The sequence below is a fragment of the Saimiri boliviensis genome, chromosome 2, assembly GCF_048565385.1.
Source record: "Saimiri boliviensis isolate mSaiBol1 chromosome 2, mSaiBol1.pri, whole genome shotgun sequence".
NCBI lineage: Eukaryota > Metazoa > Chordata > Mammalia > Primates > Cebidae > Saimiri > Saimiri boliviensis.
In genome coordinates this window covers 192,008,891-192,034,656 of record NC_133450.1, presented here as the reverse complement: position 1 = coordinate 192,034,656, position 25,766 = coordinate 192,008,891, and the positions used below count along the sequence as shown (strand labels likewise).

General features: G+C 45.4%; 1 protein-coding gene across 7 annotated transcripts in view; it reads left to right on the top strand.

The window, feature by feature from the left end:
• Positions 1-25,766, top strand: part of ANKS6 (ankyrin repeat and sterile alpha motif domain containing 6) — a 90,324-nt gene that overhangs the window by 17,830 nt on the left and 46,728 nt on the right. For all 7 annotated transcript variants that reach the window (XR_012516649.1, XR_012516647.1, XR_012516648.1 and 4 more), the window contains 7 exons: positions 804-910; positions 3,085-3,233; positions 4,700-4,898; positions 5,670-5,719; positions 9,228-9,431; positions 12,339-12,492; positions 15,460-15,629. Coding sequence is in view for 3 of the 7 variants with exons in the window: in XM_039474986.2 (XP_039330920.1) it covers positions 804-910; positions 3,085-3,233; positions 4,700-4,898; positions 5,670-5,719; positions 9,228-9,431; positions 12,339-12,492; positions 15,460-15,629 (1,033 nt within the window). In the remaining 4 variants the exon portion in view is untranslated. The remainder of the gene's footprint in view (positions 1-803; positions 911-3,084; positions 3,234-4,699; positions 4,899-5,669; positions 5,720-9,227; positions 9,432-12,338; positions 12,493-15,459; positions 15,630-25,766) is intronic.

Here is a 25,766-nt window from a genome sequence, read left to right as displayed (position 1 = left end):
GCAAGGTGGGCTCTCTCCTCTGAGAGGCCTCCTTTTTGGGGTGGGCATCTCGAGGCTGCTAAGTGGTCTAACTCCCAATTAGAGATTCTTTTGTTGACCTCTTTTATGTGATCAGATCACTTTCCTGTGTCATCTGAAAACAGTTTGTTTTCTTATTCAATTAGTGTTGAATTTCAAGACAAAATTTTATTTCAGACACCTTGGTCTGTAGGAGACTTTCCCAATGGAGACGCCCTTATTTAGGGTGGAAGTAGTGGGGTTCTCCCATGGGGTCAGTGTTTGGGGGGAAGAGCCCTTGGTTTTCTTCTTTTTTGAAAGACAGTGTCTCGCTTTGTTGCCAGGCTGGAGTGTAGTGATGTGATCATGGCTCACTGCAGCCTTGACCTCCCAGACTCAAGCAATCCTCCCATCTTTGTCTCTCAAGTAGCTGGGACTGCAGGCTTACACCACCAGAGCCAGCTAATTTTCAAGCAAAAATTTTGTAGCGACAGGGCCTCCCCATGTTTCCCAAGCTGTTCTCAAACTCCTGGACTCAAGCAATCCTCCCGCCTCAGCTTCCCAAAGTGTTGGGATTACAGGCATGAGCCACTGCATCCAGCCTTGGTTTTCATTTTGTTCCTGAAAAGAACACTTAGGACTTTGATTTAAATCATATTCCCACTTGACCTACCCATATGCTAGAGAATGAGGGAGTGTGAGACTGCCCTTCCATGCCCTTCTTAGATTAATGTTGTCATTTCTGTTGCCCAGGAGCAAAGCCCTGCTTTTGCTTTCATTGAATGTAACTAGCATTTTCTTCCCAGGAATAAGGAAATTGTCAAATACCTGCTAAACCAAGGAGCTGATGTCACTCTTCGTGCAAAAAATGGGTACACGGCCTTTGACCTGGTGATGCTGCTGAATGATCCTGGTGGGTAATTTCAAGAAAAGGGTTGTAAATCTACCCAGCCTTTCTCAGGCTAGGAGTCAAGACAGCCACCTCCTCTGTGACCTGTGTTTTAAGCACTTGCTTTGACTTTGGGAGAAAGTCATTCTCAAGTGTCAGGAGCTTACTGAATGATCCTAGGCAAGTCCCTTCCCTCCCCACTGAAGCACTGGACTTGGACCAGGTGATCCTGGAGGCTTCTTCCAGCACCAACCTCCTAGGAGTCTCCAGAGAGGGAAGGAAAGAGAGGGAAGGAAAACAAGACGTGTCTGACTTGGCAGTCCACACAGACCCTAGAATGGCATCTGTGCTTCACAGCCAGAAACCCTGAGTCACTCAGGTGGAAACATAAAGATCCCTTTGACAAGCAGACTGGGAGATAGAACGCTGACCCCGCCTCGGCTTAATTGTGTAGGTAGAGGCTGCAGGGTCAAGGCTCCTGTCGCCATAGTTCCACCCCTCTTGGTCTTCGCCTGGTACCTGCTACTCCCCTTAGACCCTCCCCTGCTATGACAGGCCCTCTTTTGGGACCTGGGCTTCCAGTTAGCCAGTTCAAGGGACAGGGTCTCTGATCTATCATCTTTCTTATTGGCCAGCTCAAGGGAGAGGGTCTCTGATCTATCATCTTTCTTACTACCCTAGAGTTTCAACTGAGAGACAGAGAAGCCCTGAGGTCCTTCTGACCCACTAGGCTTGAACCGTGTGCTGGGATCCTAGCTGCTGACTGTGGAGAGAGAAGACTTTTATCTCTGCAGTCACAAGTCACCTGCTGCCACTCTTAGCTAGGAGGGTAGCCAGCAGGCTTGCCCTTCCTCATCACAGCACTGCTACCTTTGCCACCCCTTCCCTGCTGCAGTCCCCTGTACTTCACAGATGCACACTCGTTCTATTTGACCCTCGACGAGTTCTGAGAGGGGAAGCAGAGGTTCACATACTCTTCTTGAAGAGAGATGGCCGCCAAGACTAGGGAAGTGATCTGTCCCAGCCAGAGTTGGGTTCCTCTGCCCTAAGTCCAGTGATCCCACTCCACCTAATTGGAGACCTTCTTCAGGTGCCAAGAGTTTATTATTTGGAATCAGTCCCCAGCCACTCCCACTGGATCTCACATGCTTTTTCTGACAAACTCATCTCTTTCAGTGTTCCTTTTCTCCCTAGCTCCACTCCCATGTATTCCCTTTCCCAATAAAACAGTCTGTTCCTAGGAATTTTTTTCCTAGTGGGTTTTTAAATGAAGTTTTTACATAAAACTTTGGAAGAAACCCATCCCTGTTATTGAATACTTGGAGAGAGAAAAGGGGAATAGTTGGCTGGGCATGGATGGCTCACACCTGTAATCCCACCACTTTGGGAGGCTGAGGTGGATGGATCACTTGAGGCCAGGAGTTCTAGACCAACCTGGCCAACATGGCGAAACCCTATCTCTACTAAAAATACAAAAATTAGCCAGGAGTGGTGGCAGGCGCTGTAGCCCCAGCTACACAGGAGGCTGAGGCAAAGAATTGCTTGATCCCAGGAGGCAGAGGTTGCAGTGAGCCAAGATCATGCCACTGTACTTCAGCCTGGGTGACAAAGCAAGACTCTGCCTCAAAAAAAAAAAGAAAGAAAAAAATAGTCATCAAGAAAAAGCATTGTTAATAGTTTGGAGTATTCTCAATATTGTTTTCAATGCTTTTTTTTTTGTAACCTAGTTGAGGTAATAGTAATTTTGTAATAATATATTTAAAGCACTTATGTTGCACTAAAGGAATTCCCTTGAATCATCCAGATACCTTTCTGTGGTAGGTACTAATGTCACTGACTTCTACAGAGGCACAGAGGGGCTTTGTAATTTACCTGCAGTTACACAGCCAGGGAGGGACAGAGGCAGAATCTGAACCTCTGCACTCTGGCTGTGAAGCCTGCACTTTTAAACATACTCTCCCCCTGCCTTCCTCATGAAGAGGGCTTCCAATTTTTCTTTCTGGTTAAGTGGGTTAAGCCCTCCTGGCTTGGTTTGCCACCTTTTGAAGATCAGACGGAGAGGCAGGTGCCTTGATTCTGGAATTACGCAGACCCTGGAGCTGCAGGGCTAAATTCTAAGTCTGACATGGGTCATCTTGAGTCTTCTCATGGCCCAACAGACATATTTGCAGGTAAAGTGCTGCCTTTTGTGTCCATAGACACGGAACTTGTTCGACTGCTGGCATCTGTCTGCATGCAGGTGAACAAAGACAAAGGCCGGCCGAGCCACCAGCCACCGCTACCCCACTCGAAGGTCCGACAGCCCTGGAGCATCCCAGTGCTGCCCGATGACAAGGGTGGGCTGAAGGTTTGCCTTTTCCTGTCTTAAAGGGGCTTAGGGGGCCAGGGAGTTGGGGGCTGGTGGGAAGCCTGCTGCCTCCTCTTCACCAGGCTGGTTTATGCTGGGGAGTCCGAGCAGGGGTGGCAGGTGAGCTGATGCTGAGCAATAGGAAATGAGAGGGACCAGGACAGTGGCTGCTTTGTAAGAATGTGAGTCCACGTCTGTAATCACAGCTACTTCGGAAGCTGAGACAGGAGAATTGCTTGAGCCTGGGAGGCAGTGGTTGCAGTGACCGAGAGTGAGCCACTGCACTCCAGCCTGGGTGACAAGCAGGACCTTGTCTCAAAAAAGAATGTGGGCCCATATTGCTAGATCTCTTTTTTTCTTTTTTAGAAAAAATAGAAATCCAGATTTTGATATGGAATCTTATTTATAAGCACAGGGAATTTAAAAAATTCTGCATGATGTAGTACTAAGCTGGCCGAAGCGAACGCTTCTCTTCCCAGGGAATCCATTTGCAGCCTCTGCTTTACTGTGCAGGACATTTGCTGATGCTGCCGTTTTGGGATCTCCCTGCAGTCCACAGGCCCTGCCAGCTTCCTGGAAACACCAGAAACAAACTCTGGTGACTGATTGTAACTGCAAGCTGAGACTTTCTCTTTGAATTTCTCATCTTCCACGCCCTACTTTATTTGTTTGGGATCAAACTTACTTTACACCTGAGAAAACAAAACAGCACCCTGGCCTTGCCTGCCGACCTCTCCCCTCTGCATGGGGTGGCAGCGCCTTCTGAAGGCTGCAGACTCGGCGCTTTCGTGTCCATTGTTGGCTCAGGCTCTGCGTCCTTCATCACTGTGGTGTTCTCAGAGCTCCCTTTGTTCCTGCTCTTGACTGCCGTTTCCATAGGCCAGGCCCTCGCAGATGCCCTTGGTGGCTGTTCATTAACTTCCGAGTGGTCATGGGTTATAAGCGTCCCCGGGAGCTAGTGCCTGTCCTCTCTAGGTGGGGATCAGCTATAGGAGCAGCTGGCCCAGGCCCTGGTGTAGAGGTCCTGAAGACTCTCACGTTATCACTGGAGTTGGAGGAGAGAGGTTATGCAATGATAGACGCCTAGGGATCTGGAGCTGCCTCTGTTTCCGTCTGTCCCTGTCTCACTGTAAGACCTCAAGCAAGTCAGCACTCCTGTCTGGGTCTCCATTTCTCAATCTGTGCGATGAGGAGATTGATTAAGTAAGGGATGGCAAATAGGGTTTACTGCCACCTCCAGGCTATTGGAAAGGACTGTCTAAGGGCTGGGTCAGGAGAGATTTAGTGAGCAACCATGGCTTATTGGGAATGGGCGCTGTGGTTGGCCAGGAATGTCTGTCCAGACCCCAGGAGACAGGAGGGCAGGCGCATGTGAATGCAGTCACTGTCCCTGGACTGGGTGGGTCCTGGGCCTGCCTTCCTTGCCCTTCCTGGAACATGACTTCTGCTCTGCCTTCCTTTGGCAGTCCTGGTGGAACCGAATGTCCAATCGGTTCCGAAAGCTCAAACTGATGCAGACGCTTCCCCGTGGGCTATCCAGCAACCAGCCTTTGCCTTTCTCTGATGAGTCTGAGCCAGCTCTGGACTCCACAATGAGGGCCGCCCCCCAGGACAAGACAAGCCACTCTGCACTCCCTGATGCATCTCCTGTGACCAAAGACAATGGTGAGAAAAGTCTGCATGTGCAGCAAAATTTTCGGAATGGTCTGAGCCTGCACCCTCTGCCCTTTGTCCTACCTCCTGGGCTGCCGTCAGGGGTGAGATGATGTTGGAATGTGACACTGGAGCAGAGGCTGGTCTGGTAGAAAAGAGACTTAGGCAGGGATACAACCACCAGGAGTGTGATAGAATGAGAAGGTGCTGGCCAGGGGCAAAAGTCTCAGGTTCCTGTCCCACATTCCCTGCTGAGGGACCACAGGCCACTCAGTGCCTCTCTCTTGCCTTTCATAGATGGTTTCCCCACCTATGAAATGTGATTGGTCTATGACACTGAAAGCATCTTGAAATAAAATGAGTTACCGGGAGGGTGTGAGTAGTGAGCTCCCCATCACTCGAGGTATTCAACAGCTTGGATAGCTTTGTCAGTTTGCTGAAGGAGCTTCCCATACTGACTGGAATATAGATAAGATTCCTTCTGACAGTCAGATTCTCCATAACTGGATTAGCTCCTATGGTACCACTGTCCGAGACAGACTATTGAGCTGAGGGCACTACTGTCTGACCCAGCACAACGATGGTTCATGGAAAAACTGAAAACATGCTCCAGTATACCTTTTAAGTGCCTTCCTTCTATTAAAATATTGAATACCAATTATTATTAAATATTTAAGCACCCAGGAGAGTTGGTTTTCCAGGATGAAGCTTGCCCTACTCACTCATCCTTAGGCTGTGGACACGTGGAGGGGTCATTTCAGGAAATTTCCATTTGTCTCTCAGGTCCTGGGAGCGCAAGAGGAGAAAAGGAAGACGCATTATTGACAATCATGGTGAGCATGGGGACTTTCTAAAAGCATTTTAGGTCTCCACCAATCATTAGTTGATTGATTTGCAAAGAGGGATGTGGGCATTTGTCTTTGTGGTGGTCACAGATGGGGTTGGTGATCAGAATGTTTAACAATGGGCTCAGCTCTGGCACTGAGGAGTCAGAACAGATGCCAGCCCTAAACTGTGGAGGGCTGTGCTGGTACTCAGCTGATGGGTGTCAGCCCTGGCCCTGTTCTCAGGGAGGCGGGGGATTGAGGGAATTGATCAGGAAGGAGGGAATTGATGGGCAGCATGAAACATGGAGACTCACCATTTGGGCTGTGGAGAACCAGGGAGAGAGGAGTCAAAGAGAAGAGTATATTTTCAGCTGGGGAGGCCTCAGTTTCCTCGTCTATAAACTAGAAACGTATTAGGATTAGGATCAACTGTGAGTTACAGAAAGTCTCCAAATAACAATGGTGTAAATAAGTAAGCAGCCCTACTTCATTCAAGTAAAGTTCAGAACTAGTATATGGCTCCTTGGAGCTAGGGATTTTCTGTCTGTTGGTCCCCCAGGTGTAGTTTCTATTTCCAAGGTCTCCTCTTGGTTCAAGATGGCTGCTGGAGCTCTGGCCATCACGGCCTTATTCCAGCTAGCCGGAGAGAAGAGGGGAGAAAAGGTAGCTATGGGCACATGCCAGTGGTCTTTAAATAAGCTTCTTGGGCCAAGTGTGGTGGCTCACACATGTAATCCCAGCACTTTGGGAGGCCGAGGTGGGTGGGTCACCTAAGGTCAGGAATTCGAGACCAGCCTGGCCAACATGGTGAAACCCTGTCTCTACTAAAAATGCAAAAATCAGCCAGGCATGGTGTCAGGCACCTGTAATCCCAGCTATTCAGGAGGCTGAGGCAGGAGAACCACTTGAACCTGGGAGGCGGAGGTTGCAGTGAGCCAAGATTGCACCACTGCACTCTAGCTAGCCTACGCAACAGAGCAAGACTCTGTCTCAAAAAAAAAAAGTTTCTTGGCAACTACTCTGCTTATATCACTGTGGGGAAGCTTGGAAATGTTGTCTTTGTTCCAGGTGGTCCTGTGCCCATCTAAATAATCATCAGGGGTGTCATTTCTGAGATGGGAGAAGTAGATACTGGTGGCAGTTTGCAGTCTCTGACTTAGGGGATGGTTATGGTTTTTAAACCAGATCACTCCCAAGAAGTTCTTAGCATAGTTCCTGGCCCAGAATAAGCTCCATGGTGTGACCTTGGCTGTGTCACCTCCCCTCTCTGGACTTTACATTCCTTTCTTCTGACGTGAGAGCCTCATGGTTAAAGTTGGACTTGAGTCCCTTTAGCGCTAAGACCCTAATACTAGCCAGCAGAGGGCAGTATTGCAGAGGACCAGGGAGGACAGGGCTCCCGGGAAAGGCATCAGCAGCATGCCTCAGGATCTGCAGAGCCCCGCGGGGGCTCCTGACCTGATCTGCCCGCGGCTCCCTGCCCCCCCGCAGGTGTAAACTGATGGCTCTAACACTGACTGTGGGGCTTGTGCTGCCTGACATTTGATCATGTTATTAAATAGCAATAAGTACTTTTGGTGTGAAGACAGAAATGCTGTTTTAGAAATTTTGGAAGAAGCAGTAAAACATAAGGAAAATAAATTCACCCTTGATTACACACCCAGGTATAACCGTGGTTAGCATTTTATGGTATATGTCTTTTGAGTATTTTTTGTAAGCAGTTTTTAGCATGTATAAATGTGATATTATGTCATACATAATAATAGCAAATACTATCGCTCTTACTAAGTACCAGCTACTGTTCACAGCAATTTGCCTCTATTAGCTCATTTAATATTCCTGAGGTTGGCCCTGTTAGTATCTTTCCCATATTGTGTTGAATCCAATTTATTTGCAGTTTATATGTTGTGACCATCTTTTCCGTGTCACCAAACACCATGTAGCCACATCATATTTAATGGCTACTTTAGAACATTCCAGTGTAAGAGCGTGTCTCTTTATCTAAGGCTGAACTGTCAGACTCTGGGATTTCTGGTTTTTTGTTATTTTAACAGCTCATATGAATGTCCGTATACCTTCATTTCCCCCACTTGCCTGTTTATTTGCTCAGGATGAACATCTAGAAACTGAATTCCTGGGTCAAAGGTGGTGAATGTCATTGGCTTCCAGAAAGGTAGCAACAATTCAGACTCTTACCCCAGGGAGGGAAAAGGCCCTTTTGTGGTGGTGGGTTTGCTGCTGTGAGTGTGCAGCCCAACCCCAGTTGCTGGACGGGCTTGTTGTGGTCTAGAGGGAAAGAGAGGACAGCATTTGTTTCCAGACTTTAAGAAAAGCAGGACGGAGCCAGCCTAGGAACCTGGGAGGTGTATTCCTTCCCTGACCGCTCATGCCCTGTAGAGGGCACCAGTGTGCCTGCCCGCCCGTAGTGGGTAGGGGTGGCCCGGCTGCCCTGCTGATGGGCATTTGCAGCCGTCAGTGTGGAGATGCCTGCCTGCTCGACTCCTGAGGCGGGTGTAGCTGTGGGGTGCCCGTTGCTGCGAAGCACCATCTGGCACAAAGTTCACTTTCTTTTCTTAATTAAGGTGAGCATGGTCTGTAAACACTTTCCTTGATGATCCAACAATCATTACTGTGTGGAGTTTATACTGACCCCCAAATCACATATTCAGAATTTAAAATTAAATTACAATTAAATGTCATCAGCAGGAGGCATGACTGGAGCAAGCTGGGATGTGGGGGGCTGGGGAAGAGAATGGTGCTGGTCCCCAGCCCTTTCCCTTCCCCCTTCCCCCTTCCTCCTCCAGCCCCCAGGTCTGCTCCTGCTGGCCTCCTGGTCCCCTGTTCCTTCCTCCTCCAGCCCTTGGGGCTGCTCATGCTGGTCTCCTCTCCCCTGCCCTTTCCTCCTCCAGCCCCCAGATCTGCCCCTGCTGGCCTCCTGGTCCCCTGTTCCTTCCTCCCCCAGTCCACAGGGCTGCTCATGCTAGTCTTCTCTCCCCTGCCCTTTCTTCTTCTGGCCCCCAGGACTGCTCATGCTGGTCTCCCTGCAGCTCTGCACCTGTGTCCGGCTCCTTTAGGCTCCAGGCCTTTCCGTATTCTGGCCCCTCATACAGTCTGGAATGCCCCTCCTGGTCCTCGGTGGGCCAGCTTGCACTGTTGTTCAGTCCCCACAAAGGTGCCTTCTCACTGCAGCAGGGGTGCCCCTCCTCTGTGCTCTCCCATTTCCCCTGCCTCCCCCCACAGCATACCAGCATCACCTGCTTCTCCTTGGCGGTCTGTCCCCTCTGCGGCATTCTGATCTTGCTGCTGTGAGGACAGATCCAGGAGAAGCCTGGAGTTGGTGTAGAGCAGACATGGATGTTGCATGGAGGAGAGCTTCAGATGCCACTTAGCTCCTGGCTTGGGTGGAGGGGCGGATGGTGGTGCCATGCCCTGAGAAGCAGTAAAAACCTGGAGTCTTTCCCACAGAGTTGAGAGCCCACCTGGGCTAGTCTAACCCTCAGCCTGTCTTTTTCAGCTTCGAAACGGAGCTCCCCTCACCAGACTCCCGAGTGACAAGCTGAAAGCTGTCATCCCGCCATTCCTACCCCCTTCCAGTTTTGAGCTGTGGAGCTCTGATCGGTCCCGGACACGTCACAATGGGAAGGCAGACCCCATGAAGACTGTGCTGCCCCAGAGAGCCAGCAGGGGCCACCCCGTGGGCAGTGTGAGCACAGATACCGTGAGTTGTCTTCTGACACACTTTTACACATCACTTACTGTTCACTGAGATCATGGTGTGTGCCAGGCTGAGGGACCTCAAACTGATGAATCCAGAGGTGTTGCAACTTCTTTTTCTTTTCAATGGATGATACCCTTTTGTGTAATGAAGCCCTACAGAGCAACTCAATATGGAAAATAGGTTAAAATATTGAGGTAGTGGGGAACATTTGTCCCTTCACTAGAACCCTAGAGCTCCGAGGAGCACAGTTTGAAGACCTGATCTATCTAATTCAAACTTCCTTTTAGTAGATAAGGAAACTGGGACCCAGAGAATGGGAGTAATAGCTGAAGATCACCAGCCAAGTGTGGGTGAACCTAGGCAGAAATCAGATCCTTGGCTGATAATCAAGTCCCACGCTACATTACTGCTCAGGTCCACAATCAGGATCAAACATTCAGAGGCCACTGTGTGTGCTACTGGTGTTTTCTTATGCCCAAGAATGTGACTTCTATCCTTTTGCCTGTAGTGATTTTTAATTTGGTTGCCCTTGGTCTGTTTCTGAAATTGACAGCACCGTCAGTGTGGGAGGTATTTCTGTGTAGCCTGTATCTAGACGGTAGATGCAGCAAATGGGCAAGACAGAGGGATTCAGGACTGACCCTGTTGCTGTGTGCTGGGTGATTGGAGAAACTTGTGGCCTCCATCTCTATAAGATGGGGCTGACCCTAGCACTCACTGCTGCTTCCTTGGGCTATGGTAGTATCAGATCACCAGCAGGAGACCAAGTGCCTGGCGCCTGGAGATGCTCTCAAAACAGGCAGGACAGGTTTGCGTTTAGTCCACTATTCTCGGTCAGGTAGCAACATGGGGGAGTTGTAGAACCCATCCCTGAGACTTCTGTGGCTGCATTTCCTTGTTAACCCTAGAGGGACAGAACATCAACCTGACCTGCTTCACTTGCTCAGTGGACATTCACTGAATCCCGCTGCCATGTAGCCCAGTCATCCCTATTCTGCCCTAGAAGAGGCAGTGGTCTGGGTGGCAAAGACACAGGCACAGCACACGAGGCAGGGAGCGGTGTTAGGGGTGTGGGAGCACCAGAGAGGTGACTGTGTGTGGTAGGGCACTTGGGAGGCCTCCAGGAAGAGGAGATAGCTGAGCTGGAATCTGCAGGCTGTGGAAGAGTTTTCTCCCCGGTGGAGTGCAGGCAGCAGCATCCCAGGTGGAGGGAGAGAGAACAGGAGCTGTGGCCTTCGCACGTGTGTTCTGATCACTTACTCAGCAGATGGGTCTCATTCCGGGCCCTGGGGATCTGTCACTGTCCCTCTCTTAGGAGTGCCCACAGTGGGGGACCGAAAAGAGGATCTTCGTTTTGGTGTCCTGTGGCTGCTATAACAAAGTCACCACAAACTGTGTAGCTGAAAACAACAGAAATGTATTCTCTCACAGTCCTGGGGCAGAAAGCCTGAAATGAAGGTGTCAGCGGGGCCCCACTCCCTCCAGAGGCTCACGGGGATCCATTCTTTCCTCTGACAGCTTCTCTCGGCTCTTCGGCTTCGCTTGGCTTGCGGCTGCGTCACTCCAGTCTCAGCCTCCATGGTCACATTGCTTCCTCGTTTGTCAAAATTCTCTCTGCCTTCTGTCTTATGAAGATACATGTGATTGTATCTAGGGTCTACCTAGATAATCCAGGATAAGCTCCTCCTCTCAAAATCCTTGACTTGAACACATCTTAGGCAAGCACACATAAGCTTATCTTCACTCATACCTCATAAGGTACTAGTCAAAGGTTCTGGGAATTAGGACACTGTGTATCTTTTTGGGAGCTGCAGTTCAGCCCGCTCCAACCTTTAGTCATGTTTACTGAGTACCTTGTTTGTGCCAGAGCTGGGTGCCAGGCATACAGCAGAGAACCAAGTCCCTATGGAGCTGAGAGTCCACTGGGGCATCAGACACACAAGGCGACTGTAGTAAACATAGGCTCACAAGCTGTGGTAAGAGTTGTGGTGTAAGCAAAGAGGGTGCTGGAAGGGAGCACAGATGTACGTTGGGGAGCCTGCCCTACACGGGAGCCCACCCTAGACCAGAGCCCACATGACACCGCATAGGCAGCGAAGGCCTCCGAGACCTGAGACCCAAGGACAGGGAGGAGCCACTGTGGGAGGAGTGGGGTGAGGATGGGGAGGAGCTGCAGGGTCCATGTAGAACAGGCCGTGTGGGCAAAGGGCCTGAGGCACAAAATGGATTCGCATTTTCAGGAAACCCAAAGGAGTTTGGTGTGCCTGGAGCAGAGCAAGCGAAGTAGAAGGTGGAGTGAGGTCAGGATGGAGAAGGCGTGACCAGGGGCTCTGGCACCAGGGATAGTGGGGCCAAGAAAGGCGCCATGAAGGATGTAGGGAGGAGAAGACCCATTTCAGCCTGAGGGACCAGCAGGGGCAGCATCACAGAAGCAGGCTTGGAGTCAGGGAGCTGGTCACTGTGCCAGGCTGTGCTGGAGGGCTGGATTTTGTCCTGGATATGCTGCGGCCTCCATGGGTTGTCAATGAATGACATGGCAGGTTTTTTCCTGGAAGGCCTTGGAGTTGAATGAGACTGAAAGCAAAATGGCCCATGGGAAATGATGTGACATGGGCTTACTGAGCTGATGGGCAGGTTGTCAGCACATAGAAGTGAGCTCCATCCCTCAGGGACTTCCCAGCTGGGTCCCAGCAGTGCCATGCTACGCACAGCAAGCTTTGGTGGGGTGTACACCAGCTGAGTGCAAGAACCCCCTCACCGTGGTCCTGCACGGCTGGAGGGAGGTGCACAGCGAGCTTTGGTGGGGCGTGTGTGTACCAGCTGGGTGCCAGAACCCCCTCACCATGGTCCTCCACGGCTGGAGGAAGGAGCAGCCTCCCTAAGTGCTGTGCCGCCTTATTCTTGCAGACACCTGTCAGGCCTGTTAAATTTCCAAGCCTCTCCAGAAGCCCAGCCTCTCCCACCAATTCTGGAAACTTCAACCACTCGCCTCATTCATCTGGCGGCTCCAGTGGGGTAGGAGGTGTGAGCCGACACGCTGGGGAGCTGCTTAACCGCTCCGGTGAGTAGCTGGGCAGGGCCATTCAGGGAGGTGGGATGATCCCTTGGGACTGAGGGTGTGAGCTGTCCGGATGTTCAGGCTGCAGAAAGTCTGAGGAATGACTGCACAAGAGGGACTTTCTCCTTGATGTGGCTAAGAGATTTTTCATTGAATTCACGATTCAGAGCTCTATACATTTTCTTGGGGATGTGGGTAAGTGGAGATGGAGGGATAGAAAGTCCAGAATGCTTTTTTTTCTTGTAAATTTTTACAAGAAATTTAGAGAAATGCATGGTGTTTTCATGGTATTTAAAATCCATGAAGGTTAGACCTTGGGGAGCTTCTCATTCTGCCCCTTCATTGAACAGATGAGGAAACTGAAGCTCACAGTGGGCAAGAGATTTACTTAGGGTCACACAGCAAGTTGGTGGCAATTAGGTCTCAAAGCAGAGTGCCCCATAGTTCTTACAGGCTTGCGGCATACTTTCCTCCCTGAGGTCATCCAGGATTAACCAAAACCAGGCCACTGTATTAGTCTGTCCTCATGCTGCTAATAAAGACATACCCGAGACTTGATAATTTGTAAAGAAAAAGAGGCTTAATGGACTCACAGTTCCACATGGTTGGGGAGACCTCACAATCATGGCAGAAGCTGAAAGGCACATCTTACATGGCGGCAGGCAAGAGAGAGCAAAGCTTGTGCAGGGAAACTCCCCGTTATAAAACCGTCAGATCTCATGAGACTTATTCACTGTCAAGGGAATAGCATAGGAGAGATGCACCCCTATGATTCAGTTACCTCCAGCCAGTCCCTCCCATGACGTGGGAATTGTGGGAGATACAATTCAATAAGAGATTTGGGTGGGGACACAGCCAAACCATATCAGCCACCCTGCTTCTAGTGGAAAAAGCTTTAAGACCAGATGAGCCAGGAAACAAAACAAGGTATAATCTCACCCACTACAGATCATCAACATTTTGGTGCATATGTATATATATACCAAACATGTATATATATCTTTGCAAAGTGTTTTCATATAGATTATGAATATTTATAAAAAGACACAGTACAGCCAGGCATGGTGGCTCGTGCCCGTAATCCCCACACTTTGGTAGGCCAAGACAGGCAGATCATTTGAGGTCAGGTGTTCAAGATCAGCCTGACCAACATGGTGAAACGGTGTCTCTACTAAAAAATACAAAAAAAAAAAAAAAAAAAAAAAAAAGCTGGGTGTGGTGGTGCATGCCTGTAATCTCAGCTACTCGGGAGGCTGAGGCAGGAGAATTGCTGGAACCCAGGAGGCGGAGGTTGTAGTGAGCTGAGATTGTGCCACTACACTCCAGGTTGGGTGACAAAACGAGACAATGTCTCAAAAAAAAAATTTTATGGAGCACTTAATATATGTCAAGTAGCATGCCAAGCCCTTTAAATGAATTATCTCCTTCAGTCCCCTAGCAGCCAGTGAAGTTACCACCTCTCTTTTACAGATGAAGGACCGGGGCTGAGGACAGTTAGATAACTTGCCTGGGTCACATCGCTATTGGTTGGCAGAGCCAGGATCCAAACCCAGGCAGTCTGACTTCAGAGCATGTTCTTGGAACCACGTGTCTTACTAAACTATAAACTGCTCTGTATCTTGCTTTTTTTCCTTTTCCTCACATTGCTAGATTGTGAGCACCTTTTTATGTTGGTACACATATATCTACAGCTTGTTTAATAAATCTTGTTTAATCAAACAGTGTTCCATTCGTATGAGGCATCAAGTGCATTTAACCAATTTCCTGTATTAAACACTGAGGCTGTTCCTAGATTTTTGCTTTTGTAGGTAATACCTCCCCATGTAATACCTTTGTGCCTCCATATTTGCCTACATGTTCAGTGATTTCTGTAATTTAAATTTGCTGGAATCAGGGTGGCTGAGTTCGTGAGTATGCCTGTTTTTGAGGCTTTTGATATGTTTTGCCCTCCAGAATGGTTCTGTTTAAACACGTGAAATATTTACAGCGGTGCCTGGCACATAGTAAATCCTTTATAAATATTAGTCATTAGTGTCCTCCCTTGAGCACCCCCAACCCTGGGTATTATCACTTTCTTCCTTTCTTTCTTTTTTTTTTTCTTTTGTGACAGAGTCTAGCTCTGTCGCCAGGCTGGAGTGCAGTGGCGCAATCTCAGCTCACTGCAAGCTCCACCTCCCTGGTTCAAGTGATTCTCCTGCCTCAGCCTCCCGAGTAGCTGAGCTTGCAGGTGCCTGCCACCACTCCCAGCTAATTTTTTGTATTTTTAGTAAAGATGGTATTTTACCATGTTGCCCAGGCTGGTCTTGATCTCTTGACCTCGTGATCTGCCTGCTTCAGCCTTCCAAAGTGCTGGGATTACAGGCGTGAGCCACCATGCTCAGCCCTTTTCTTTTATAATAGTTCAAGGCTACCAGTAGATTTGGGGCAGCAGTAGAATGGCAGTCAGGGTTCAATCAGAAAGCAGACCACTCTGAGCATTATGGAGTTTGGAATTTATTGACTCAGTCGTAGGAGTAGGCGGGCACATAAAGGGAGTCACAGGGCAAGGGACAAGTCACTCTCCAGCCTTCCTGAAGCCCTGATGTGGCTGGACAAGATGGCCTGTGCAGCTGCTGGCTAGCACGGCTGAGTGGCTGTTGACGGCATCTGGTGCCTGGTGTTGCATCTGTGCCTGGTTGGGGCCGGCACGAGCTGGCCGTGGCACGGGGAAAGTGAGGATGGACTGGGTCTTGCCCACACTGTTGCTTCCCACCTCTTACCATCACACCTTCGCAGCACAGGGCCTGCTGCCTAAACGTCCACCTCCCAGTTCTCAGGCAGAGTTCTCCTGTGGTCAGCCCTGTCCTGGAGCCACATGGGGAAGGAAGTGTGAGAGACTGGCTCCAACCCAGTCATCACATGACAGTCCACGACCCTTGTGTTGGAATAAGTCCTGTGTGCCCGTGTTCACTCCTTTTTGTGTTTCCTCAGGTGGCAGTATAGACAATGTCTTGTCCCAGATCGCTGCCCAGAGGAAAAAAGCAGCTGGATTATCGGAGCAGAAACCCAGCCATCGGTCAACCCCTCTGGGGCCAGCACTGGGGTCCAGCCCGTCTGAGCTTCCAGCCTCCCCTGCAGGTGGCAGCATTCCTGTTGGCAAGGTGCTTGTTTTGCGCGGCCTCCTCCTATTAACTCAGATTCTGTCGTAGCATGGCCCACTTGCCAGGGAACATGGGCAGTGCCTTAGTCATGGGACAGATCATGGTCCCTTCCAGCCACCCAGCCACTCCTGGGCTTCATGAGAAGGGCTGAATTGGTCCCCTGCACCAGGCGTTTACCTCCCCTCACATCTCCAGGTTTGGGGGGCACTGGGCTGCTGCGCAGAGGCAGGGTACACACCCATTTCCTGCAGTCCCACAGGTCACCCAGCCTCACACTGCACACATTTGTTCACTGATGACAATGCATGGTTTAAGAACACGTATTCAGGAGCAACCTGCCTGGGTTCAGCTCTCAGCCCCATACCTCAGCATTTAGAACGGGGCCAGGCACAGGGTAAGCCCATGTCTGTGTTGGCTGTTCCTGTTGACAGCGTTCTTAGTGGCCTTTGTTTTCCTTTAACCTTATTCATCCACTATGTACATCCTGGGAGCATCAGCTCTGCCTGGCACAGCTAACAGTGAGGATCCAACTGTGAACCGGGAAATTTGGCAACCACTCTAAGGACACAGGCAGTCACAGCTCAGTGTGATAGGGGTGGTTGTGGAGCAGGATCGATGCTGTGGGGGCACAGGTGGGAGGCCCTACCCAGGTTTGAGAGCATCAGGGCCATCTGGATGGAGATCTGAAGGATGAGGATGGAGCCAGATGAAAGGGGTATGGGTGGGCCAGGGGTGTTGGTGTGACTGTTGTGGGTTGAAGGGACAACTTGTATAGCACTCCAGAAGGGACAGCATGGCCGAAGGGAGCTGAAGAAAGGACATGAGCAGGACAGAACCAGGACCTTGCCTCCCTGCTTCTGGGCACTGTGCTACCATTAATGCAACCAGAGAACAGTTACCACATTGTTAAGAATCCACAGAGTATGCAGTGGATGAGAAACCTAGATGTATTCCTGGAGCAAGAAGGTTTTTGTGTCTGATTCAGACTCTGCCTCTGCCTCCTGAACCTGTTTGCTTTGGTTGATTTCTGGAGTCAGCCCCGAGAATGCGGGTTCCTGGTCGTGAGTGTGAACTGGCTCCTCTACGAAGTGCTCCCCAGTAGTGCAGCATAGCCCTTTCCTCCTCTGAGGGGACACTGTGTCTGGGCACAACCCCCTCTTCATAGTTCTCAGATGTCTTAAGCTTCCTTCCTGAGAAACTCTGAACATGAAAGCCTCATCCATGGACCTTTGCACACCGAAAAAGCACCTCCGGATATCTATGCTCCCAGGATGTACATGTACTGTATGAGAAATAGTCATTTTCTGCCCAACCACTGTTGGTTACACAACTCTTTTTGTTACTCAAGATCCTTTATGCAATAGGACCTACATAATTAGATTCTCTTTACAGTGTGGCTCCAAAAAGTTTCTTTCTCTCTGTATATCAGCTTATTTTCCATTTTTTATCTTCAAAATAATTTGTATAATAGATCCTATATGATTAAGCTCCTTTTATAATTCAGCTGTGGGGAAAAAAGTCTCTGCTGATACTTTGATATATTTTATCAGATAGTAAGAATTTTTATAACTATGTATTTCTCTTTTTGCCTTTGCTGCTAGGAAACTCGACTACTCATGAGGTCTAGTGTTTTGAGGCTTTGATACCGTTTTTCTTTGTTATCTAAACTATTCTGATGGTCTTACTGGATGTGTTAGATACTAGCTTCCTTCAATTATTGTTGGAAATAAGCATTTCCAAGTTATACATTATATTACTACTCCCTATTATATTAACTATTACTTTAGTGTATTGATCATATATAATCTATATATAACTATATTCTGATGGAAGGAGTTTGTATCAAAAGATGGATTCAGAAAGTATCTAGGGAAACCATCCATTTCAACCATCACCTGACATTTGTAACATAATAGTATGCTATGATCTTGGGGAGCTGTCCAAAAATTCAGGTTTCTGGGCTCCACCTCAGCATACCTGAATGAGACTCTCGGGGGAGGGTCTAGAGAATGTTTTTCCTGCAGTGAGTCTGTTGCAGCCATCCTAGTCCAGGGCTCATAGAAACCATAGCCTTAAATCAAAGGGTATAGGAGTGGGCTTTCTATCCCAGCAGCAAAATAGAGACATAAAGTGCTTCTTCAAAGACTCCCTTAGTAAAAATTAGAAATTAATATTCAAAATATGAGCCTCCTGAATCTGATTTTTGTATTTTGCTTAAAACAACTCACTGTAATGGTGGAATATCCACAAAACATGGCATCTAGCAGGGCGATATGAGCTCCAGGAGACACAGCATAGGTGGTGGTAGAGTGTGCACCAATACTTCCCAGATCTCTGGAGGCCGAAAGGCCTGCTAGATATATCAGCTTTCTATTCCTACCCCAAAACTCAGTCATTTAAAACAAAAACTTTTACTTAGCTGCTTGTGTGTCTGTGGGTCAGCAGTTTAGTCTGGACTTAGCTGGGCAGTTCTCTGGTCTGCAGGGATCACTCACCTGTCTGGCTGGTGGCTGAGGTGGCCAGGACAACTGAGTCACATGTGTCTACAGTGAGCTTGGACATGTATTCATGGGACTGGCTGAAGGCATGGGCCGAAAACCAATCAGGTTGTTTAAGCAAGTCGGTACGCCGAACACGGCGGGAGAGCACACAGAACTACATGCAGAGAGAGGGGTAGAGATGATGGCCATTAACACAATCAGCCTGCCACTCAAGGGATATTGAGAACAATTCATATATTTTGCAGAATCCCAAATAATCTTATATTTACCCACCTCTTCCCCAGTATGCTGCCCATATGGTCCAGAGTATCATGTTTCTTTGCTTTTGGCTGGGATAGATCTATGGGGGATATACTAATTATCTCCTGCTTAATCAGAAATTCTGTTTCAGATTGTCTGTCTTCATGGAAAGAGCAGAGGAAAGAGAGAGGAATTTATTAGTAGTATAGCCAGCTTTTTGGCGAAGTCTTTCAAAACCTATGGGAGAGTCTTCTTTTTCTACTCAGGGATATAATCAGCTAGAAGGAGCATTAAAGGCTTAGTAGCAAGAAAGATATATCCATTTATGCTTAGAAATCAGTCTCTACTATACTATACAAGATACCCAATTTTTAGCAAAATTTATAAGACATACAAAAAGACAAGAAAAACCACACTCCCTAGAAATGCAGCAATCATGATAATCAGGTCTGACAAAGGTGTGAGAATATTTGACAGGGAATTTTAAATAGCTATGATTAATATGTTAAAGGTGCAAATAGAAAGTATGAACAACCCACAAGATCATATGCGTAATTGTTTTAGTAGAGAGATGGAAACTATAAGAAAGGATCTAATATAAATGCTGGAAATAAAAAACACGGTTATGGAGTTGAGAAATACCTTTGGCAGGCACCTCAGTAGACTAGATGCAGCCAAGAAAGGAATCAGTGAACTTGAAGTTAGGTCAGTAGAATTTACCCCAGCCGAAACACAAAAGAAGAAAGAAGAAACAAATAAAAAACAAACAGTGCTCAAAAGTCATGGCATGATATCAAATGTCATAGCATACAGATGATTGCAATCCCTAGAGGAAGAGAGAGGGGTGGGGCAGAAGGAACAGGTAAAGAAATGATGGCTAAAACATGAAAAGAAATAATGGTTGAGAATTTCCTCAATTGATGACAGATGCCAAACCACAGATCCAGGAATTTCACAGAACACACTAAACAGGGTAAATACCAAAAAGAATATACCTATCCATATTATGTTTAAACTACTGAGAACAAGCCAAAGAGAAAATCTTGAAGGCAGCCTTTTCTTGAAGGAAATTACACAGAGAAACAAAAATTAGAATTACAGCAAACTTCTAGTCAGAAACCATGCAAATCAAAGACAGTGTTGTGACATCTTTAAAGTACTGAAAGAAAAAAACTAGAGTCATGTTGGCTCATAAAATGAGTTGGGAAGTATTATTTCCCCTTCTAGCTTTCTGGAAGATAGTGTGTGGAATTCTTGTTACCTTTTCCTTAGACGTTTAATAAAATTTGTCAGGGAAATCATCTGGGCCTGACATTTTCTCTTTTGGAAGGTTTTAACTTATAGAATGAATTTCATTAATAGATATAGGACTATTCAGATGTTCTGTTTCTACTTGAGTGAGTTTTTATACTTTGTATTTTTCAAGGAATTGTTCCCTTTCATCTAAGTTGTTGAATTTATGGATACAGAGTTTGTGATAGTATGTATCTGTTACCATTTTATTACATAGGATCAGTAGGAATGTCTCCTTTTTCATTCCTGATATTGGAAATTTGTGACTTTTCTCTTTTTTTTTTTTGACAGTTTGGCTAGAAGTTTATCAATTTTATTGGTGTTTTTCAAAGAATCAGCTTTGGTTTTAGTGATTTTCTCTATTGTTTTTCTGTTTTCAATTTCATTGATTTCCACTCTTTAGTTTCTTGCCCTCTACTTGCTTTCAGTTTTATCTTCTTTCTCTAGTTTTTCATGGTGGAAGCTTAGATTACTGCTTAAAGATCTTTCTTTTTTTCTAATACAAATATTTAATGCTATAAATTTACCTCTGTGTGATGCTTTTTCTTCACCCCACAAATTTTGCTATATTTTAATTTTAATTCAGTTTAAAATATTTTCCCCTTCTCTTGAGATTTCCTCTTTGACCCATGGATTACTTAGAAATGTATTATTTATTTTTTAAGTATTTGTTAGTTTTCCAGAAATATTTCTGTTGTTGGGGGATTTCAGTTTAATTTAATTATAGTTATGTTTCTAGTTCTATCCCTTTAAATATTTTGAGGTGAATTTTGTACCATAGAATGTGATCTATTTTGGTGAATCTCTTGTAAGCAATTGGAAAGAGCATGCAATCTGTTGTTATGGTTGGGGGAGAGGAGTTCTATAAATGTCCATAAATGTCTAATTAAGTCTACTTGGTTGATAGTGTTGTTCATGTCTTACATATTCTTACTGATTTTCTATCTACTTGTTATATTAATTACTGAAAGTAGAGTTTTAAAGTGTCCAACTGTAACTGCAGTTTAGTCTATTTCTGCTTTCAGTTCTACTAGTTTTTGCCTCACATACTTTGAAGCTCTGTACACATTTAGGATTGCATGTCTTGGATAATTGACCCCTGTATTCTTACAGAACATCCCTAAGATTTTCTTTTCTTCTAAGATTGGGAACAAGGATACATTTTCATGACTAACATGAAAAGAAAAATGACAGACATATAGCCCTCATGAATATAAATATAAAAATCCTTCACAAAATATGAGCAAATCTAATCCTGTGATTAAATAAAAGGGATAATACCTTCTGACCAAGTTGGGTTCCTCCCAGGAAGGCAAATCTGGTTCATCGTTATAAAATCAATCACTAGACTTCACCATATGAACAGACTGAAGAAGAATATGCAGAAAAAGCACTTAACAAAATTTAAAATCCATTCATCATTAAAACTCTATACCAACTAGAAATTGAGGGAAACTTCCTGAATCTGACGTAAAACACATATAGCCAGGATCATACTTGATGGTAAAGATTGTTTTCCCCCTAAGACTGAGAACAAGGATATTGCCTGTTACCTCCAGCTGTCAACTTTGTACCAGAAACTATGGCTAGTATAATAAGGCAAGAACAATAAAAGGCATACAGATGTAAAAGGAAGAAACAAAACTGTCTTTATTCTTAGATGACATGACTGTCCACATAGAAAACTCCAAAGAATCTATACAAAAGCTCTTAGGATGAATAAGTGAGTTCAGCAAGGTCTCAGGATGTAATACAGGTCAATATCCAGAAGTCAGCTGTATTTCTGTACAATTTCTGTAGTAATGAACATTTAACATTAGGACAATTAGAACTTTTCAATTTGAAATGTAAAAAATAACATAAGACATTGAACATGTATGAAATTGAAATTATGTGAAAATGTATTATGTGAAAATGAAATATTTAATAATACTTAGGGATAAATCTAATAAAATGTGTAGAATCAATAGGTCAAAAACTACAAAACACTGATAAATCAAAGAGGCTTAAATAAATGAAGAGATGGAAGGCTTGTGATTGTGAAGATACCAGTTCTCTGCAATTTGATCTACAGATTAAGTGTAATCCCAATAAAAATCCAAGCAAGCTCATTTTGTAGAGATCTAGAAACCGATTATAAATTTTATATTGAGGTACAAAAAATTATAATAGTCATAAAAAAAAATAAAGTTGGCAGGCTCACACTACCTAATTTCAAGACTTGCCGTAGAGCTCCAATGTGGTATTAGTGAAAGGACAGACACATAGATCAGTGGAACGGAAGAGAGAGCCCAAAAATAGACCCACACAAGACAAGCCAACAAAATTCTTTTTTCAAAGGTACAAAGGCAATTCAGTGCAGAAAGGGCAGTCTTTTCAACGAACAGTGCTGGAACAATTGGATGTTCATACTGCAGGAAAATGAACCTCTACATATATCTCACAGTGCCAAAGGTATGATACATAAAAGAAAAAATTGGCAAATTTGGACTTAACCAGAACTCACATCTTTTGCCTTGCTAAAGATACCATTAAGAAAATGAAAAGTCATGCCACAAACTAGGAGAGAATATTTTCAAATCATAGATCTGGTAAAAGTTTTTTATCCAGGAACCAGGTGCAGTGGCTCATGCCTGTGGTCCCAGCTACTCAGGAGGCTGAGGTGGGAATATTGCTTAAGCCCAAGGGTTCAAAGCTGTAGTGAGCTATGATGGTGCCACTGCACTCTGGCCTAGGCTGCAGAGTGAGACCCTATCTGTATAAAAAACAAAACACAAATCTTTTATCCAGACTAAATAACCCTCAATTCAACAATAAAACATAAATTTTAAAATGGGCAAAATATTTGAACAGTTACTTTGTCAAAGGAAATACAACAATGGCAAATAAGCATATGAAAAGCTGGCTGGGCACAGTGGCTCATGCCTGTAATCCCAGCACTTTAGGAGGCCGAGGTAGGCTGATCACAAGGTCAGGAGATTGAGACCATCCTGGCCAACATGGTGAAACCTGTCTCTACTAAAATCACAAAAAATGAGCTGGGAATGGTGGCACACACCTGTAGTCCCAGCTACTCAGGAGGCTGAGGCAGAGAATCACGAGCTTGAGAGACGGAGGTTACAATGAGCCAAGATTACCTCATTGCACTCCAGCCTGAACAATAGAGCGAGACTCCATCTCAAAAAAAAAAAAAAAAAAAAAGCATATGAAAAGATGAAAAGATGTTTAACCCTCATTAGTTACTAGGAAAATGCAAATTAAAACCATAATTAAGATAGAACTGTATGCCTATTAGACTGGCGAAGATTTAAAAAGGTACAGTTGCTGGTGACAAATGTAGAGCTACTGGAACTCCCATTCGTTGCTAGTAGGAATGCAAAATGGTACACCCGTCTTGAAAAAGATAGGCAGTTTCTTATAAAACTAAACATTCACTTATGATATTCACCCAGCTACCTGACTACCAGGTATTTACCCAAGTAGATTTTTAAAAAATTTCTTGGCTGGGTGTGGCAGACAAGCACTTTGGGAGGCTGAGGTGGGCGGATCACAAGGTCAGGAGTTTGAGACCAGCCTGGTCAACATGGTGAAATCCCATCTCTACTAAAAATACAAAAATTAGGCGGGCACGGTGGCGGGTGCCTATAATCCCAGCTGCTCGGCAGGCTGAGGCAGGTGAATAGCTTGAACCCGGGAGGCAGAGGTTGCAGTGAACCAAGATTGCACCACTGCACTCCAGCCTGGATGACAGAGCAAAACTTCTGAAAAAAAAAAAAAAAAAGAAAAAAATTACCTTCCTATAAAAATCTGAATATTTATATTATTTTAAAAATAATCACCCCAAACTAGAAGTATCCCAGATGTTCTTCAATGGGTAAATGGATTAATTATAGTACATTCGTGCAATAGAACACAACACAGCATCAATAAGGGACACACTATTGACACATGCGATTGCTTGAATGAATCCTAAAGGCATTATGCTGAGTGAAAAAAGACAGACCCAGAAGTCTACATATTGTGTGATTCCATTTATATGACATTCTGGAAACAGCAACACTGTAGGGGTATGTGATGCTATGAAATGTTTATTTGTTCTTCATCTAGTTTCCTGTAATATGATTCCTAAACCCTTAGAATCTCCAAAGTGATGTCATTTTGTGTGCTAATAAGTTGACTCATGGCTGGCAGCTCCTAAGTAGCTTCAGGATGGGAGCCAGTCATAGGAAAGACCAGGGCAGGATTAGAGGGTTCAGCCTTTCACTCTACTCCACAATGTCTGGGAATAGGGAGAGGGTTTGAAGGTTTAGTTGATAATCAGTGGCCAATGATTTAATCAGTCGTGCGTCCATAATGAGGCTTTCATGAAAAGGACTCATTTCCTGAAAAGGACTTGGTTCAGAAGACTCAACAACTGAACACCTGGAGATTCCTGGAGGGTAGGATGCCCAGGAAGAGCATGGGAGCTCCTTGCCCCTTCCTTCATGCCTTGCCATATGCATTTATTTACCATATCCTGGAAATATCTTCAGATTTTTTTTTTACTTTTTTCATTGATACATAATAATTGTACATATTTAATTGTACATAGTGATGTTTAGATATATATAAAATGTATAGTGATCAGATCTGGGTAATTATATCTCTATCATCTCAAACATTTATTATTTCTTTGTGTCGAGAACATTCAATATCCTCCTTCTAGTTATTTGAAACTATATATTGTTGTTAACTGTAGTCATCCTACAGTGGTATAGAGCACCAAAACTTGTTCTTCCTATCTAGCTATAATTTTGTATCCTTTAACAAATCTCTTCCTGTCCCTCCCTTCCCACCATCTGGTATCCTCTGTTCTACTTTTTACTTCCACTGATATCTTTTTAAGCTTCCACATGTGAGTTAGAATATGCCGTGTTTCACTTTCCATTCTTGGCTTATTTCACTTAACATAATGTCCTCCAATTCCATCCATGTTGCTTTGAATAACAGAATTTCATCCTTTTTATGGCTGAATAATATTCCATATAAACAGTAAATGTAAGTAAGTGTTTCCCTGAGTTCTGTGAGTTCTTACATTCAGTGAATGTAAGTGTTTCTTCTGAGTTCTAGCATATTAATCAAACCCAAGGAGGGAGTTGTGGGAACCCTGATTTATAGCCAATCAGTCAGAAGCACAGGTAAAATAATCTGGGGCTTGCAGTTGCCATCTGCAATGGGGGCAGTCTTCTGGGACTGAGCCCTTAACCGGTGGGATTTGATGCTGTGTGTTCATTTAGCTAGTGTCAGACTTGAATTGGAGGATACTCAGCTGGTGTCCACTGCAGAACTGATTGCTCGCTTGGTGTGTAGGGGAAGAAAGCACCACACGTTTGGTCACAGACCCATTCTGTGTTGATTGTTGTGAAGTAAAAACAGAGGAAAAAATACTTTATTTTTTATTCTCTAGTCACAGAATGGAACATAAAGCAGTTGTTTTCTTGGCTTGGGATTAGGAGGGGGATTAACTAGAAAAGGACCACTTAAGGACATTCAGAGGATGATGGAACTCTTCTGTATGGTACTCTGTTGGTGGATACATAACACTATGTGTTTGTCAGATCCCATAGAATTATATACAGCAGAGCTGTTTTTTACTGTATGCAAATTTGAAAAAAAAAAAATCAAGCAGGAACCAAAATAGAATGCAAACTATGACAAAAGATCTAACTATATTACAAATGAGTGACCTACCCACACTGTAGGAGGTGGAGGAGAAAATCATATGTTGAGTAGATATTAAGCTGAAGACAAAAAGTACTGTATACAAGCACTGTACTCTAGTTGGTAATTTTTTTTTCTTACCAGTATATGGGCTAACAATTCTGAAATCTCTTTATGTATGTATAAAATGTTTTGGCATACATGTACACCTAACATATATACCAGGATTGAATAAATAAGTAGCAAAATTTTAATGTCAGAGACAGAATCACAAGAGGAATGCTAGAATAAACCCTGTGGATGTTGGAATGAAGTCAGAAGTATCAGTATGAATGCATGCTTTTAAATGCACACACAATGAGTTACACACACACAGAGTAGATACAAAAGTAGATATGACTAT